At 40.9% G+C, this 17,528-nt stretch overlaps 1 protein-coding gene across 1 annotated transcript in view; it reads right to left on the bottom strand.

The window, feature by feature from the left end:
- Positions 1 to 5,461: 5,461 nt before the first annotated feature.
- The window catches only part of CCDC6 (coiled-coil domain containing 6), a 77,633-nt gene continuing 65,566 nt past the window's right edge, over positions 5,462 to 17,528 (bottom strand). The window contains exons 7-9 of the mRNA XM_073596305.1: positions 12,423 to 12,523; positions 9,650 to 9,774; positions 5,462 to 6,733 (exon numbers count right to left, since the gene is read on the bottom strand). Coding sequence (XP_073452406.1) covers positions 6,545 to 6,733; positions 9,650 to 9,774; positions 12,423 to 12,523 — 415 coding nt within the window. The 3' untranslated portion in view covers positions 5,462 to 6,544. The remainder of the gene's footprint in view (positions 6,734 to 9,649; positions 9,775 to 12,422; positions 12,524 to 17,528) is intronic.

The following is a 17,528-nucleotide window of genomic DNA, read 5'->3' as shown; positions in this document are numbered from 1 at the left end:
TTTCCAGTGTTCATTTAGTCAACTAAAATAAAGCTAAAACTAAAACAATTCAGATGACTAAAACAAAAATGGCATTTTAGTCAAAAGACTGATTAAAACTAAAATTAAAATTTCTCTTCAAAAATAACAGGGCTTTATAGTTAGAGGAGTTGCACCCACTTTTACAAGATGGTCTTAAACGAATGACCACCCCTCGTTATTGGAGATCTATTTTTTTTTCTTCCCTACCTTTTTTGAAGTACTAAGTGTACTTCCGTTCTATCTTGGCCATGGCACAGGACGTCATGTCCTCTTCTCCGGCGAGCCATTCTCCTTCACCCTTACTGTCTTCTGGGACCTGTGTGTCCCCCAGAAGACAAGCTGGCCATTCACAAAGCCCCAGGTGGCTCGCGCATGCACAGTAGAAAACTGTGAAGCCTGAAGGCTCCACTGCCAGTTTCCCTTAGCTGGAATGGTGGCGCCTGCACCCAAGCTGGTGGACGAATCGACCTTGAGGGGCTGACATCGCGGGCTCCCTGGACAGGTAAGTGTCCTATTAAAAGTCAGCAGCTACAGTACTTGCGGACTTTACTTTGTGGCTGGAACTCCGTTTTAATGCTGGTAATATATTTAGGTGATATGTGCAATGGTGATAAAGCCAATCAAGTTTGCGCTTTGCTGGCGATATATCTTTGGAGCGGTGAAGGAGAGGTGTGTATACCGCTCCTCCACAGCTCCTGCCCATAGAAATCAAGATGTGTTGTATGGCCCTGAAGCCTACCTCATGGGGTATCGATGTGTACAAAGAGGTGACATCAAGAGCCACCTCCCTATGAATAATGTTGAAGGGTGTCAATGATATGACTGGAGTCGCTAATATAGGAGGGGAGTTGGCGTACTTTGGGCTGCAAGAAAAAAATCAATGTAAACGGAAAGACCACTGTTGGTATTCGCTACTATTGGTTTCCCAGGGGGGTCAACCAGAGATTTGTGAACCTTCCCGACAAGCCTGTTCCATCCAAGGCTTGGCTCCTCTGGTTTCCAGCTCCGGACATCAGTCACCTGGTCGGCTAATCCTCTTCCATCACGATCAGGCAGGACCATCTGGCTTCCCCCCCTCACCCAGGCTTCCGATGTCCACACACCACTCAGTGGTCCGCAGTGACACCAGCCTTCCAGCCAGTGAGCCCTCTCTTCCTTTGGCTTCCACTCCGCACAAGCATGGTCTTTGGCGCCAAGTTAACTTCTCATTGCCCAGGAGCCCTCCAGTGGTATCGTAGGCTTTTTTTTTTCCCCATCTTCTAGTGCAATTTTATTACAAGTTTTATCGTACATTGAAAACAATAAACCGACTCCAATTGACATGGCATTTACTTTTATACTTAACCCATTACATGCTACCTACCTACTTCTCATTATAAACTGGAAGGGATTGTCTCCTACTGAAAAGCTTATAAAACACTGATGAGGTGGATAAATGGGTATATGCAGATTTTTAGATGGTAAGCTCTAATGAGCAGGGCCCTCTGCTTCCTCTTGTACCAAATTCTAATGTAACTGTAATGTCTGCTGTCAATTTGTTAAGCACGGGACAAACTGTTGGTGCTATATAAATCCTGTATAATAATAATAGGCATCTTGGATGTCTACATATCTCAAGTAATCCCCTTTGTGCCAAACAGGCAATAACTGGTCTTGTGGATTGATCCCATGCAAAATTCTGGAATTTTAAGGTATTTATTAAAGGATTTTAGGTCCAGTAATTGGATAGGCGCGAATACAATCCCTTGAACTTGTCCTGTAGGGTTACTGGCACTACTCACTGGGACAAAAGATATTTCAGGGCACTCTGCAAATCTGACTGTTCTTGGGCAGATTTTGGTGATTTGAGAAAAGCAAGCGATATGTGAGGGGGAAGGTGGAATTTTGCACTCCTCTTTGTACCCCTTTGAAACCACCAATTGAACCCACAAGAGAGAAGCAACATTCAACCCACACTCTTGAGTGCTTAGGGGAAGACCTGTGGGAGCCCAAGTATTACACCAAAATAATACTTGATTTTGAAGTTGAAGCCAGAGTAGAATGGTGGTGCTCTGCATTTTGAGGAGGTAGGTGTCCCGGGGAAAGGGGATTTTTGAACTTTCTGTTATGGAAGAACTATTGCTCCTGTGATATCTTTAAAGAATTTGTGAAAGTGCTTCACAAAAGAGGCATCCTCCTTCAAAGGGTATGTGCGGGAGCAAACTTACAGGCAGCTTCAGCTGACCAGGCTTTGAGATGCACAATTCTGACATGGAAATTGGAGTAATTCCAGAGATTAGTGACATTGCTTGTTCTAGGATATTCACACAACACAGGGCAGAAGGTAATTGCTCAGTTAAAGTATGGTACTGGAATATAGGATCTTGTTGGCTATTTATTGCACAAGTCCAAAAACACTTCGGCACAAGACCCAGGAAAAACTTCCATCAAAATTCTTTCTAGAATGTCAATCAATGGTGCAGCCCTCCTCCACCCAGGAAGTCCTCTGAACACACTGCAAAAACACACAGGAGGGTGCAACCACCTCATGCATTACCATTAAAAACTTTTATTAAATCCACAGACAACTGGACAATCACATGCAAAAAAATAAAACCAAACAGATTTGCTCCAGCCAGAACATGAACAAATGTTTGGTTCTTTTTTTTTTTTGCATGCGAGTATCCATTTGTCTAGGCGATGCAAGACAGGAAATTCAAGTGTAATACCAAGCATATCCACATTGGCAAGTATATTGCATGAAGTTAACATTAGGTGTAAGAAATCTCCCACAGCCTGGTGGTGAACAATCTTCCTCCTCCCAACACTGGAATCAACTCCAGTAGAAATAGGGGAGCTGGCGTTTTTGAGCCCTGGACAGCAATGGCTGTATTATTGCATGCCTGATATGGATGCAGAGACTGGGGTTAAAATCAGGTCCTGCTCTGGTGCAAAAAGAGCAGGTTGAGTGTTGTACAGGCCTCCAGCAGAGCTAAATGTTTGCCTAATCTTTTGTCATGACACACTCACCTGGTTTCGGCCATAGCTATTCCCCTGTGGTGTACTCATACAGAATAGGGCGTGCAAAAAATGGTAAGCATGTCTGAGGAGCAACTTGGGTACAGAAAGTCATGTAGAGAAGACCTCATGGCAAAAGGACAGGAAGAAGTACCATATAAAAGGGGCTCTAGGCAGAAGCGGGAGGTAAAATATGTGACCTGTGGTGTGATGTAACAACTGGTCATCAACCGGAAACTAAGCTCTAAGTGACTGCATTTTAGTGTGAAGTTTGAAAAGTTTACACTGTAAAGTGAATACATTCCAAACACAGTTAAGTTTTTTTCACAGTAAGAAATAGAGATCCTGTCTTGCCTTTCTATGTTGCTGGTCCCTGGATGTTGCCTAGCATGGAGTCTATACCCCTCTCCTGGAGGGGTCTTCAGGGCCTGGGTTTCATAGGGATTAACTATTACCCTAATTCAATATAGCACTCTGTGACCAACTACATACCCTGCACAAAGTGTCAAGGTGAGCACCCATGTATGATCCAGCACCTGAAGCAACATTACAGGCTGTCCCCGCAGTGTTAGTGTTCAAGTGTGGTTCCCAAGGTTTTACTGAGGTTACACCAATCCAGATGCACTGCTGTTATTGTATTAGGAGACAGTAAAGCTGATTGAACAATCAGAAGCTTATAAAAATAATAAAAGTAGTAAATAAAAAGAGCAAATCCTCCATAGGGGAGCACAGGTGCAACACCTTAGGACACTAGAAAAAAAACTCACCCACAAAATAACTCACTGATTGGGCAATGGCCATGTGTATCCTCAAAAGCTTATAAGTATTCAATCACCTGAAAGTAGCAGCCTAAAACCCAGGGTCTATGAATACTCATCCTGTACAATTAAGATAAGCATTTGAAAGAATGGTGTTATCCATGGCTACCATGACACTAACATATTTGAAAAGGTAAAGACTGGCTAAAATGATATATACAGACAGACCTTTGAGATGCTATCACACGAGGACCATGTTTAGAGCAGAGATTGGCTCATTCACCCAAAACATACTATATGGCAGTTTTTTTTCTGGCCCGAGTAACCAGTGTCCAACATAAGTATATTAGAGATTTTAAATGACCATTGTTTTAAATAGCTCTTTTTTAGAAACAATGCAAGCTACAGTTTGAAAGCTATTCTGGCTAGCTTGCTATTGGATGTAGCCCACAATTTTTATAAAATGTGCTTGCATAATTCAATACCCAACCATGATTTGTACTTGCATTAGAATTCCTGCAAAAAAAATGCTGAAGGTTTTAAAAAGGAAACTTGTTAAGAAGTGTGGATGCCTCACTGCTGAACACTAGTAGTTTGGTTGTCATGCTCATCCGCTCAATGCCGGTGTATGAGAAGGTCACCAAGAAAGGAGCCATGGAACCAGATGCCAAAGAAATACAATATATTTAGCAAATTATGCATAAGAAAAGTCATTAGCTAATGAATATAATGAAATGATCATGAGTGAGCATCCCACAATAATTTGTACAGCAAAGACCTGTTGTCAGTGCAATGCCATGCAATGCATTGCTGTACACCTAGCCATACTGAAACTCATGGTATTTATATAATTGCAGCAAAATCATGTTTTTTGTGATGGCACTGCAACCTCTTATTACAAGCAAGTTCCCACTCAGACAAATATAGAGAAAGGTGATCCGTACCAAAATATTCACACAGGTTCACAGATTCAGGTCCGTATACTGTACAGTAAAACCTTGGTTTGCGAGCATAATTTGTTCCAGAAACATGCTTGTAATCCAAACCACTTGTATATCAAAGCATTTTTTTACAGGGTATAAAAGAGAAGAGAGGCACCTCTAAGTGTAGCAATAAGTTACTAAATGTTGTACCTTCATTAAATGTAACCATATTGCTACACTTGGAGGCTCCTCTTTTCTTTTTTATACTCCAGTTGTGACAGGAAGCTACTCTTATATCAAGACATCGCTTGTATATCAAGGCAAAATTAAAACATTTTGCTTGTCTTGCAAAACACTCTCAAACCAAGGTTTTACTGTATTGGAGAATAAATAGAAGAAAAGGGAGGATCTGCTAGCATGGTTGCCTGGTTCAAAAGATCACTGTACCTAAAATTATAAAAGCCTGGCTGCAACTCCAGCAAACAAGAAAAACACACACAGTTCCACTGCAAAGTGAAACCAAACAATTTATTTGTGCTAAATGAAAAAAAAAAAAAAAGAAAAAAAAGAAAAAAAATGTACTCAGAAAATAATGCCTTATACATTGTACCGGCTTACAGTATTCTGCTAATTAAGCATTCATTAGTGCCAAGCTGTGCTATTTTTTCTGTAACCTGTCTTGCTTTTGTTGAATACAAAGCCTCTGGCTGCACAGCCAGTACATAGCTAAAATTTACTCTTCAACTCACACGGGTGTCTCTGTGTTCAATTTAAATTTGCATTTTAAAACTCTGCAAAATTAAAAAAAAAAAAAAAAAAAAAAAGGTTCCATATATTTTACATAGCTTGTAAAGCCAATTTTATACACCTAAAAAAAAAAACAAAACAAAAAAAACAAAAAAAAAAAAAAAAAAAACTAAATACGGAGAGTCAGAAATGGATTTGCGGACAGTTTACGGTATAAGATCACCTAAAACTGATACAATTAAATGTTAAGATCCATTTACAATACATTCCACATACTTAAACAAAGTTGCCCACATTTTTCACTACCATGTTTATTAAATCAATGAGAAATTTGGTTTTTGTGACTTTGCATCAGTTATGGGCTGTGCGCAATAGACACTGAACTTGGGGTTGGGTCTATGGATAGCTAGCTAAAAATGGAAGTGATTTACAGGCACTGAAGAACTTCAAACCTACCTCCGCATAAAGCCATAAACACATCCTTACTAGCACATGATTTATACATTTAACACTGTGCTTTAATAGGCTTTTTTTTTTTTGCAATAAAACATGCTGTTATATCAGCTTACTGCTCTTCTATTACACAGTAAGACTGGCTCTGAGTGATTGGATTCAAAAGTTAGACACCAATGGACCTATGATCACAATATGCACTTTAAAAGTCAGATTATTTAAATGTAGTGATTTACGGTATGCACGGGATACTAGTAAAACTTTCAACCCATCATGCTTTAGCAAATTCTATGGAAACAAAAATAAAAACTGTATCCCTTTTATTACATAAACCTAAAAGCCTCAAGAGAAAAGCCTTTGAGCAGCATGATATAACATTTAGTAAGGTTGTCCCAGCCAGGGTAGTAACGTAGATGTAGCGTCAGTAAACATGAAGGGGGAATTTTGTGGGAACATTAACGCTGTAAGACCCACAACACTGGCTGTATTCTGAGACAAACATTTACAACACAATTAGACAGTGAAGCCTATGTAACCTCAGTGCAAATAAAGTCAAATCTGAATATGACAGGTAAGCCTTTGGCTTTGAGTAAACTGTTCCATGTTGAGTCCAACTCAAGATGCAGAATCTGCAGAGGCCATGCACTAGGGCTGAGAGGGAGGATGCACTGAATTGTGGGAAGTGGCGGACTGAGATGCGGCTGACTGGACTGCAGGTTGCGCTGGAGGAGGTGGAGGCGGTGGAGGCTGCACTGGAGTCTGGGTGTTCGGAGATGGAGGAGGAGTGGGGCGCTTAAACTTGTCAGGACTGTTGCTTCTTCGTGGTGAGGGTCTCTGAAGAGAAAGATATACAAAGTGTTTACCCAACATGTCTTGTCCCAGTTTGACATCAACACAAAAAGGTACACAAAAACTTCAAAATGCCCCACTTTGGAAAGTACAAAATATTGTACATGATTGTATGCCTAGATACGCAAATATTTCCTGTCAAGGGGTAATTTTTGTTCCCAAGCTAGTATTTTGGAGGGAGCATAACAAAAAAGAAAAATGTGGTTATAGAAAAAAAACTCGAGTAGAAAAAAAAACAAAATGGGCAAATAATATCTCAATACTCCCCATCAATCTTGAGCTGACCCCTGCAGTACTTTTTTATCCCTAGTGTCCCAGGGTGAATGCAAGCCAGCATCTTGCACCCCACATCCTCTGAACCCAAGCTGTCATGGCAGAAACATGTGGTCATCATATCTCTTCCAATCCAATATTTTTGTACCTCCAGTGTTAAACAGTTCCTCTGAGGAATTCAATCAAATTTAGAGTACATTTGCATTATGGGGTAAAGTAACCTGTATTGGAACTTTTGGGGGCTACCACTACTGACCTCTACCTCTCAAAATACTAGTTGTCTGGCTCTCATACCAAATAAATACAGTACTATCTGACCCAAAACAAGTATGCAGATCAGGAATTCTGACTGCACTCTGACTTTCGTGATCTGAATGTAAGCCATAAAGTAAAGCAGTCCATAGAGGAGTCAGTTGTCAACCAGTGGGTTAAAATGAAAAAAAAAAAAAAAGACTCGATTCCCCATCCACACATTCGAGGTGGATGCGGGAAGTTTCTTGCTGAGCTATTGTATTCTGGCAGCTGGCAGACTCCCCTGCTGTCAGAACAGACGGCAGGGGAGTCTGTAGGTAATAGCCAGCAGTGCTGATCGAGCGGCAAAACTCAGACAATGGTTGTGCAGAAGTTGATCAGTAAATCTACTTCTGTACATACACAGTGTGCATACATGGATCGAAATTCAAAGGGACTCTGCTGAAGCACCCGAATTTCAATCCATGCATGTTTATCTGCTTCAGCCCCGGAAGATTTTACCACAATCCCCCCCCCCCCCCCCCCCCATGATCGCCGGAAGACCGGCGGACTCGTCGCGCTGTATGCAGCGCGCGTGCTAGCCCCACCAGTTAAAAGGGGACTTACAGGTACTACCATTTGCCCACCGCTGCCATTGTGCCGACGTATATCGGCGTGCAGCGGTCGGCAAGTGGTTAAATCTCTATTAATTTTCATTGAAATAAACATTACAAAACATCCACAAATCACATATGTCATTCCTACATCCCCAATTACATATAACATACAACATTCCTAGAGTGAACATACCGCAATAATATTTAAAATATCCTTTAACCACTTCAGCCCCGGAAGGTTTTACCCCCTTCCTGACCAGAGCACTTTTTACAATTTGGCACTATGATGCTTTAACTGGTAGTTGGGTGAAGCGTTGCATGACTGCACAAACAAAATTTGCATTCTTTTTTTCCCCCACAAATAGAGCTATCTTTTGGTGCTATTTGATCACCTCTGCGGGGTTTTTTTTTCTTTTGCGCTATACACAAAAAAAGGAGCGACAATCTTGAAAACAAAGCATTTTTTTTACTTTTTGCTATAATAAATATCCCCAAAAACGTTTAAAAAAAATAAATAAATAAAATAAAATTCTTCATCAGTTTAGGCCAATATAAATTCTACATATTTTTGGTAAAAATCGAAATAAGCGTATATTGATTGGTTTGCGCAAAAGTAATAGCACGTTAAACTATGGAAAGATTTATAGTTTTGTTAGAATTTTTTTTTTTTTACTAGTAATAGCAGTGATCTGCGATTTTTAGCAGTATTGCGACGGACGGATCGGACACTTGACACATTTTTGGGACCACTGACATTTATACAGCAATCAGTGCTATAAAAATGCACTGATTACTGTGTAAACAACACTGGTAAGGAAGGGATTAACACTAGGGGGCGATCAAGGGGTTAAATGTGTGTTCCCTCAGTGTGTTCTAACTGGGGATAGGACTGAGTTGGAGAGGAGACACGTTGCTGTTCCTACTTACTAGGAACAAACGACATGTCTCCTCTCCTCTGACAGTACACACTAAAAAGGTGAGATTATTTTAAATTTAAGCTGGGATAACTACCAATAGATATCAACCCAAAACACCTAAATGTCCCCATACATTTACCCCAATTGCACTGCTTCCTAGTGAAATCCTAAAAAAAAAAAAGGAAACCTCTTTCCTTTTTAAAACTTTGGCATAAAATATAAATATAAAATATAGAGTGAAACTTTATTTAAGGGTGAATATTGTGAAAGCTGTTTACAGCTATCAACCCGATTCACCTAAATACCGTGATTTTATTAAAAAAGTGACTTCCTAAAGCCTAATTAAAAAAAAAAAAAAAAAAAAAAAAAAAATGTAAAAATCCATGTATGGTTGGGGCTTTAGCCTCGGTTCACACAGGGGCGGCACGACTTGCAGGTCGCCTCACTGAGGCGACCTGCACACGACTGCCACGGCGACTTGCAAAACGACTTCTGTATAGAAGTCTATGCAAGTCGCCCCCAAAGTAGTACAGGAACCTTTTTCTAAGTCGGAGTGACTTGCGTCGCTCCTATTAGAACGGTTCCATTGTACAGAACGGGAGGCGACTTGTCAGGCGGCTAGGTCACCTGACAAGTCGCCCCTGTGTGAACCGGCACTTAGCGTTTCCAGTAACTGGTCAGCAATTAAAACTTTTGTGGGAAGAAAACAAAAGCTGTAACGTGTAACAAAATAAAGAATAGAACATTTCAAATAAATGAGTACAGTAGATTCAGATGGTATTCCCCATTATCCAAAAAGGGAAAGAAAAACATGAATGCCACTGGCATAGTGAAGGTGACCATATCATTTTTAGAGTACTTACTGTAATTCCGTGGGATGAGCCCATGTGCTGCACATGTAAACCTGGAGAGTTGAAGTAAGACATTCCAGCTCTAGTGAGGGAAGTTGGAGGTGTGAATCCGACATTGTGACTTGCATAGGACAAGCCTAGGACACAAATCAGTTTTTATCACATTCAGGTAGTTCAATCGTTATAAAACACAATTTATAGTTTATATAATGGTCAACGATGCCTGATCAAAGAACTGAAAAAATAATGCGTATAGGGATGAAGGATGTTTATTAAAGGACAGCTATCATTTGAGGGCATAAATATCCATAAATCCCTTCTCACCTTTCCCTGCAAAATAATACTACTGTGGCAAACACTTCTGATAGAATTTCTTAGATATCTATATACAGTAAAACCTTGGATTGCGAGCATAATTCATTCCGGAAACGTGCTTGTAATCTAAAGCACTCGTATATCAAAGCAAATTTTCCCAGAAGAAATAATGGAAACTCAGATGATTAGTTCCACAGCCATTTATTCATAAGTCCTTCAGTCTATAGTCCATATAAAAAGATTATATCAATGTGACTTCAAGGCAACTTCGGGGAATGCCTGGGTAATCTTCCTGCAATGCCGGATCCAAATCACATCAATTAAAGTGGAGGTCCCGCTAATTTTTTACCTGTCCAGGGCGCCCGCGATGTCGGCGCCCGAGGCAGAACCGTACCCCGGTCCTCGGATGCTGCCGCCGCCATCTTCGGTAAGGGAATCAGAAAATGAAACCTTGCTGCTTCACTTCCCGGTTCCCTACAGCGCATGCGCGAGTCGCGCTGCGCAATCCGAATTGGTCCCTGCTGTCTCTGGGACCCGTGTGTGTCCCAGCAGACAGCGCGGGGGGATGGGAAGAGGAGTAGACTCCCGCGGGAGTCTATGCCCGAAAGTGGGTGCAAATACCTGTCTTAGACAGGTATCTGCACCCCCCCTCCCCCCTGAAATGTGCCAAAACGTGACACCTGAGGGGGGAGGGTTCCGAAAAGCGGAGGTTCAATTTTTGTGTGAACCTCCACTTTAAGATGAGGATCCGACTTAGGGCTCATGCACACTGCAGCTTAAAAAAAAAAAATAAAAAACTAAATAAATAAAAAGTGCTTTTACAGGCATTTGACATTTTATTTCCACTTAAAGAAGCTTGTGCTTTTTGTGCCCTTGTGCACTTTTTATTGAGCTTCTTAAAACTTCTTTGAGCATAAGCGTTTTTTTCACAAACCCTCCCTAAAGTGATACTAAAGTCTTTTTCCTCTAAAAATAACAAATATGTTATACTTACCTGTTTTGCACAAAGCAGCCCAGATCTTCCTCTTCTCTGGTCTCTTGCTGGCACTCCTGGCTCCTCCCTAAATGTCGAGTGCCCCTACAGCAAGCAGCTTGCTATGGGGGCACCCGAACAGAGCCGCAGCTTTGTGTCCCCCATTCAGACACCAGCCGTGGTTCGGCCCCGCCCCCTTTTATTGGCTGACTGATTGACAGCAGCGGGAGTCAATGGTACCGCTCCTGTGTCTCAGCCAATCAGAAGTGAGAATCCCAGATGGCTGAGGCACATCGCTGGATTGGGATGGGACTCATGTAAGTATTAGGGGGGCTGCTGCACATCGAAGGTTTTTTTTATCTTAATACAGAGAATGCAATAAGAAAAATTCCTTCTACCTTTAGAATCACTTTAAAGTCTTTGGGCACAAGTCAAATAAAAATCGATTCAGTGTAGCATTTTTTATTATCACAATTAAAATGTGATGGTAAAAATTGCTACACAGAGTGGTGTGCGCTCTCGGTTTCTTTTTGTGCCTATTTTTTAGTGGGAGTTCCCTGGTTCCTGAGTTAATTAGAGATTGCAGACACCATCAGTGAAGTCCCCTGAGCAGAGACTATTTTTAGTCCATCTGCAATATAACTATTTATTGGCTATAAGCAAAAGGTTTTCCATCCAGCATTTTTCTTTATTGCACCTTATAGCAAGATATACAAATGGCTGTATACAGGGGCTTTTCTCTTTTATATATATATATCAATTCTTAACCTCCAGGAGTCAGGTTGGCCATTATAATTTAAGTAGTGAGAAGCACAGGTGCAGTAGCTGGCTCCTAGGATAGAGATGAGCTAAATCAAGCCAGGCAGCAGATTTCTAACCTATATTTAATGATATATTTGCTATAAGGATAAGGAAACATTATCAATCTGCTACAAAAACCTGCAACTGCAACATTTTTCTCTACCTATGCTATCTGTGGCATCAGACTGAGACTTAAATTACCAGGTTTCAATGCGGTTTCCTTGCACATGCCTGAAACTTTTCATGAGTAATGATTGCTGTCCAAACACTCAGAGCTAAAAAGGTATATAGAGCCGATTGTATGTCAACCATTCCTACTCTGCCCTTATTACCGATTTCAAAAGCCAGTAAAGAAATTCCCATAATCAGCCGGATTTTTACATCCCTTGTAAATCCTTCTGTGAATATATACGACTACTTCAGTGAATATACAGTATACTACTACTGTTCATGAGAATTTGGCACAATGCAACACTGTGTGGAAAGGCTATGACTGAAGCACCCATTCCTTGACACGTGCAACATTCTAGTCTGGGGCACAAACTCTGAACAAGGTTAGTCCCACTGCCTCAGATCTAAGTTGTATGGACACATGGACTAGTGAATACATGCTTATATAAAAAAAGAGTCTTGCATTTCAGGTGTTTTTCTTTGTGGCAAGTCCTTTTAATCCAAGAACTAAAGAGAGGCAATTACCAGGAGAAATGGGTCGGCTGGAACTTGGGGATGGTGTGTAGGGAATAGGACTGGATACGGTACGTGGTCTTAATCCTTGTGCAGACATCTCATTAAAATACCTGTAGAAAAAATAAATGTATTTAAAACAACAGCATTGTGCATAAAGTGAATATAATCATAAATGTATAAGAAAAAGATAAAAACATACATTTATAAACATATAATATAAAAATTAAAATAAAAAAAAAATGTGCTTAGAGAAATTCAGGGGCTGCCACTCCTGAAAATGCTAGTTGCCTGTCTGTCCTGATCTAAGGAGATTTGATATTGTATTGACCCTGAATCAGTACGCATATCAGTTTTGCTTTAAAAACATAGAAGAGGGGGAAAAAAGGAGACCAAGTGGTCCTTCAAATCTGCCCTATTTATATCCATTTATCTTTTTTTTTTTTTTAACTTTAAACTGATTACAGATCTTTGTCCCAAGCAAGGTTGAATCCACTTACTGTTGACGGTCTCGCTACCTCTGCTTTGTTGGTGTAAAGAAAAAAAAAAGAAAAAAAAAAAAAAAGAAATGTTCTAGGAGCAGTTTAAAATTTTCCTCCTGCTACTTTGGGGTCATGTCCGTGTTCTTGATCTTAGCTTTTTATTGAAAATACTGGCCTCCTGAACCATGTTCACCCCCTTGATGTATTTAAAGGTTTCAATTATGTCTCCCGTTTTCCTTCAGACTGTACATATTAAAGTTCCTGAAGTCTCTCCTGATAGGTCTGAGGGATAAAACCTCACATCATTTTTGTTGCCCATCTCCGAACTCTATCTCATGACCTGCTGTAAAATGTTATATCCTGTCCATACGCTAGTCTTTATTCATTCAACAAGTTCAATCGATGTGGATGGGGGAATCATTCCCACTTATGTATTGTATTTTGACAGTAGGGCGACTGTCAGAACACAATGATCAGTGCTGCCGGCTATATTTAGCAGCACTGATCCATGGGGAAAAACCCAAGTTAAAGACAGACAGCAGGCAAACATTTCAGGGGCAAATAAATATTGTTTAATGGACAATTTCACCTTTACTAACATGTTACACCCAAAATGCATGCTTTTTTTACACCCAATAAGAGGACAGTATGCGACCAGTCTAAACTACGTGGCATGTTCACCAATGCCAGGAGCCTGGTGAACTAGAGACACTGTTGAACAAGGATTTCGATTTTGTGGGAATTTCAGAGACCTCGTTCAACAGTTCATGATTGGCTGGCAACCATTCAAGGGTATTCCCTTTATCGCAGGGATAAAGAGGGTAAAAAAGGGGGGAGGGGTATGCCTATATATCAAGAATAATGTACAAGTGAATGTGAGAGATGACATCAAAAAAGGATCTAGGGAGGAGGTGGAATCCTTATGGGTAGAGCTCCAAAGGATGAAGCCAAGTGGAAAATACTGGGAGTATGCTATAGGCCCCCTAACCTGAGGGAGGAGGGGGAGACAGACCTCCTATCACAATTTGGATTAGCAGCAAGGATGGGAAGTGTTATCATAATGGGGGATTTTAATTATCCAGACAGACTGGGCGGAGGGAACCACACATTTGTCTAAGGCTTGCCAGTTCCTAAAGGTCTTGCAGGACAATTTCATGGGTCTGTAGACGCACCAACTAGAAACAAGGTGTTACTAGATCTACTGATTACCAACAATACAGACCTGATCACGGATGTGGAAATACGGGGCAATTTAGGAAACAGCATCCACAGGTCAATTGGCTTCAGTATAAATCACACAAATAGGAAACACAAGGGGAACAAAAAGACACTGAATTTTAAAAGAGCCAACTTCCCTAAACTACGAACCTTGCTAGAAGATATAAAATTGGAATAAAATCTTAGAAACAAAGAACACGGAGGAGAGATGGGTTTGCTTTAAGAGCATAATAAATAAGGGCAAACAAAAGTCCTGGATGGCTTAACTTCAATGTAAAAATGCATATAAAAGCAAAGAAGGCCTTCAAAAAATACAAGGCTGAGGGATCATCGGCATTCAGACTTTACAAAGAATGCAACAAGATATGTAAGGGTGCCATAAGGGCGGCTAAGATAGAAAACGAAAGACACATAGCGGTGGGGAGCAAAAAAAAAAAAAATCCCAAGAAATTCTAAGTATACAAACAGTAAAAGAGGGAGGACAGATCACATTGGCCCATAAAGAATGAGGAAGGACATCTGGTTAAAAAGAATGGGGAGATGGCAAAGCTATCGAATTTATTCTTCTCAGTTTTCACAAGGGAAGTCAGTAACCAAAACTGCAGTGTTTGTCCTCATGACACATCACAGGAAGCACCCTCATGGCTAACAGAGGACAGAATTAGAAATAGACTTGGGAAACTTAACATTAATAAATCACCGGGACCAGACGGCTTGCACCCAAGGGTACTTAGGGAATTCAGTCAAGTAATTGCCAGACCATTGTTCCTAATTTTTACTGTCTACTGACTAGAATGGTACCAGCTGACTGGAGAAAAGCCAATGTAGCAACAATATTTAAAAAAGGGCCAAAATACATCCCCAGGAATTACACACCAGTTAGCCTAACATCAATAGTCTGCAAGCTCTTGGAGGAAAAAAGGGACTATATACACAAGATTTTTGTAATGAAAACGGTATCATTAGCAGTAATCGGCATGGATTCATGAAGAATCGTTCTTGCCAAACCAATCTATTAACCTTCTATGAGGAGGTGAGCTGCCATCTAGATAAAGGAAGTCCCGTAGATGTGGTGTATCTGGATTTTGCAAAAGCATTTGACACAGTTCCCCATAAACATTTACTGTACAAAGTAAGGTCCATTGGCATGGATCATAGGGTGAGTACATGGATTGATAACTGGCTACAAGGGCGAGTTCAGAGGGTGGTGATAGATGGGGAGTACTCGAAATGGTCAGGGGTGGGAAGTGGGGTCCCCCAGGGTTCTGTGCTGGGACCAATACTGTTTAATTTATTCATAAACAACCTGGGAGGATGGGGTAAACAGTTCAATCTCTGTATTTGCAGACACTAAGCAAAACAGGGCAATAACTTCTCCGCAGGATGTGGAAACCTTGCAAGAAGATCTGAACAAATTAATGGGGTGGACAACTACATGGCAAATGAGGTTTAATGTGGAAAAATTTAAAATAATGCATTTGGGTGGCAAAAATATGAAAGCAATCTACTCACTAGGTCATCTGGGGGAATCTAGGAAGGAAAGGGACCTGGGGACCCTAGTAGACGATAGGCTCAACAATGGCATGCAATGCCAAGCTGCTGCTAACAAAGCAAACAGAATATTGGCATGCATTAAAAAGGGAATTAACTCCAGGGATAAAGCGTTAATTCTCCCACTCTACAAGACTTTGGTCTGGAGTATTCTCTCTGGAGAAGAGACGCTTGAGAGGGGATATGATTTCAAACGACAAATACAAAACTGGTGACCCCACAATAGGGATAAAGCTTTTTTTTGCGGAAGGGAGTTAAAAAAGGCACGTGGCCACGTACTAAAATTAGAAGAAAAGAGGTTTAACGTTAAACTGCATAGACGGTTCTTTACTGTAAGAGCAGCAAGGATGTGGAATTCCCTTCCACAGGCGGTGGTTTCAGCGGGGGGGGGGGGCATCAATAGTTTCAAAAAACTATTAGATAAGCATCTGAACGAACGCAACATACAGGGATATACAATGCAATACTGACATATAAATCACACACACACACACATAGGTTGGACTTGATCAACTTGTGTCTTTTTTTCAACCTCACCTACTACAGTCATGGCCAAAAATATTGGCACTCCTGCATTTCTGTCAGATAATGCACCACTTCGCCCAGAAAATTGTTGTAATTACAAATGTTTAGGCATTCTCATGTTTATTTCTTTTGTTTGTATTGGTATGACACAAAAAAGTGGAAAAGCAAAAAGCCAAATCTGACACATTCCAGGCATAACTCCAAAATGGACTGGACAAAAATTATTGGCACCTTCTCAAAGTTGTAAGAAATAATTGCATTCCATGTTTGTGATGCTCCTGTAATCAAAGTCACCTGTATCCGGTAACACGTGCTGACAATATAGAAATCACACCGGCAACCAGTTAAAATGGTGAAAAATTCACTCAACCTTTCTGTTGTGCGTCTCTGTGTGCCAAAAGAAGAATGGAGAAGAGAAAGAGCAGCAAAGAATTGTCTTGAGGACTTGAGATCAAAAAATGTGGAAAAGCATGGACAACCTCAAGGTAAAAAGTCCATCTCCAGAGATCCTAATGTTCCTGTGTCCACTGGGCGCACCATTGTGAAACCGTTTACAGCCCATGGCACTGTAGCTAATCTCCCTAGACATGTACTAAAGAGAAAAATTGATCAAAGATTGCAACAAAGGATTGTTTGAATGGTGGAATAAGAAACCTTGACCACTTTCCAGACAAATTCAAGCTGACCTTTAGTCACAGGGTACAACTGTCAGCTCGCACTGTACGTCTCCATCTGAATGAAAAAGGACAGTATAGTAGGAGAACCAGGAAGACCCCACTGCTACACAGAAACATAAAAAGCCATATTTAGAGTTTGCCAAAACTTAACCGAGGAAGATAAAATCCTTTTGGGAGTATGTGCTGTGGACAGATAAAACAAAAATTACAGCTTTTTGTGCTACCAACTATTACATTGAGGGTGCCAATAATTTTGTCCAGTCCATTTTTGCAGTTTTGCATGGAATGTGTCAGATTTGGCTTTTTGTTTCTCACTTTTTTGTGTCATACCAATACAAACAAAAGAAATAAACATGAGAATGCTCAAACATTTGTAATTGCAAAGTGGGTGAAGTGGTGAATTATCTGACAGAAATGCAGGGGTGCCAATATATTTGGCCATGACTGTATGTAACGCGTTACTAACTGAGCATGCAACGCAAACAATACCCCCCCACACCCCCCTGTCCCTGTTGTGACAGCGGGTCTTTGGCTCCCGCTACTCTCAATCAGAGCCAGTGACAAGGGAGCAGGGAGTGGGGACGAGCGCCACTGTGTGTCCTACAGACACACAGAGCAAGGCTTGGGAGTGAGCACACACAAGGCTTGCTATGGGAGCACACGGT

This window comes from Aquarana catesbeiana, linkage group LG08, assembly GCF_042186555.1.
Source record: "Aquarana catesbeiana isolate 2022-GZ linkage group LG08, ASM4218655v1, whole genome shotgun sequence".
In the NCBI taxonomy this organism is placed as follows: domain Eukaryota; kingdom Metazoa; phylum Chordata; class Amphibia; order Anura; family Ranidae; genus Aquarana; species Aquarana catesbeiana.
This window is presented reverse-complemented; position numbering and strand designations above follow the sequence as displayed.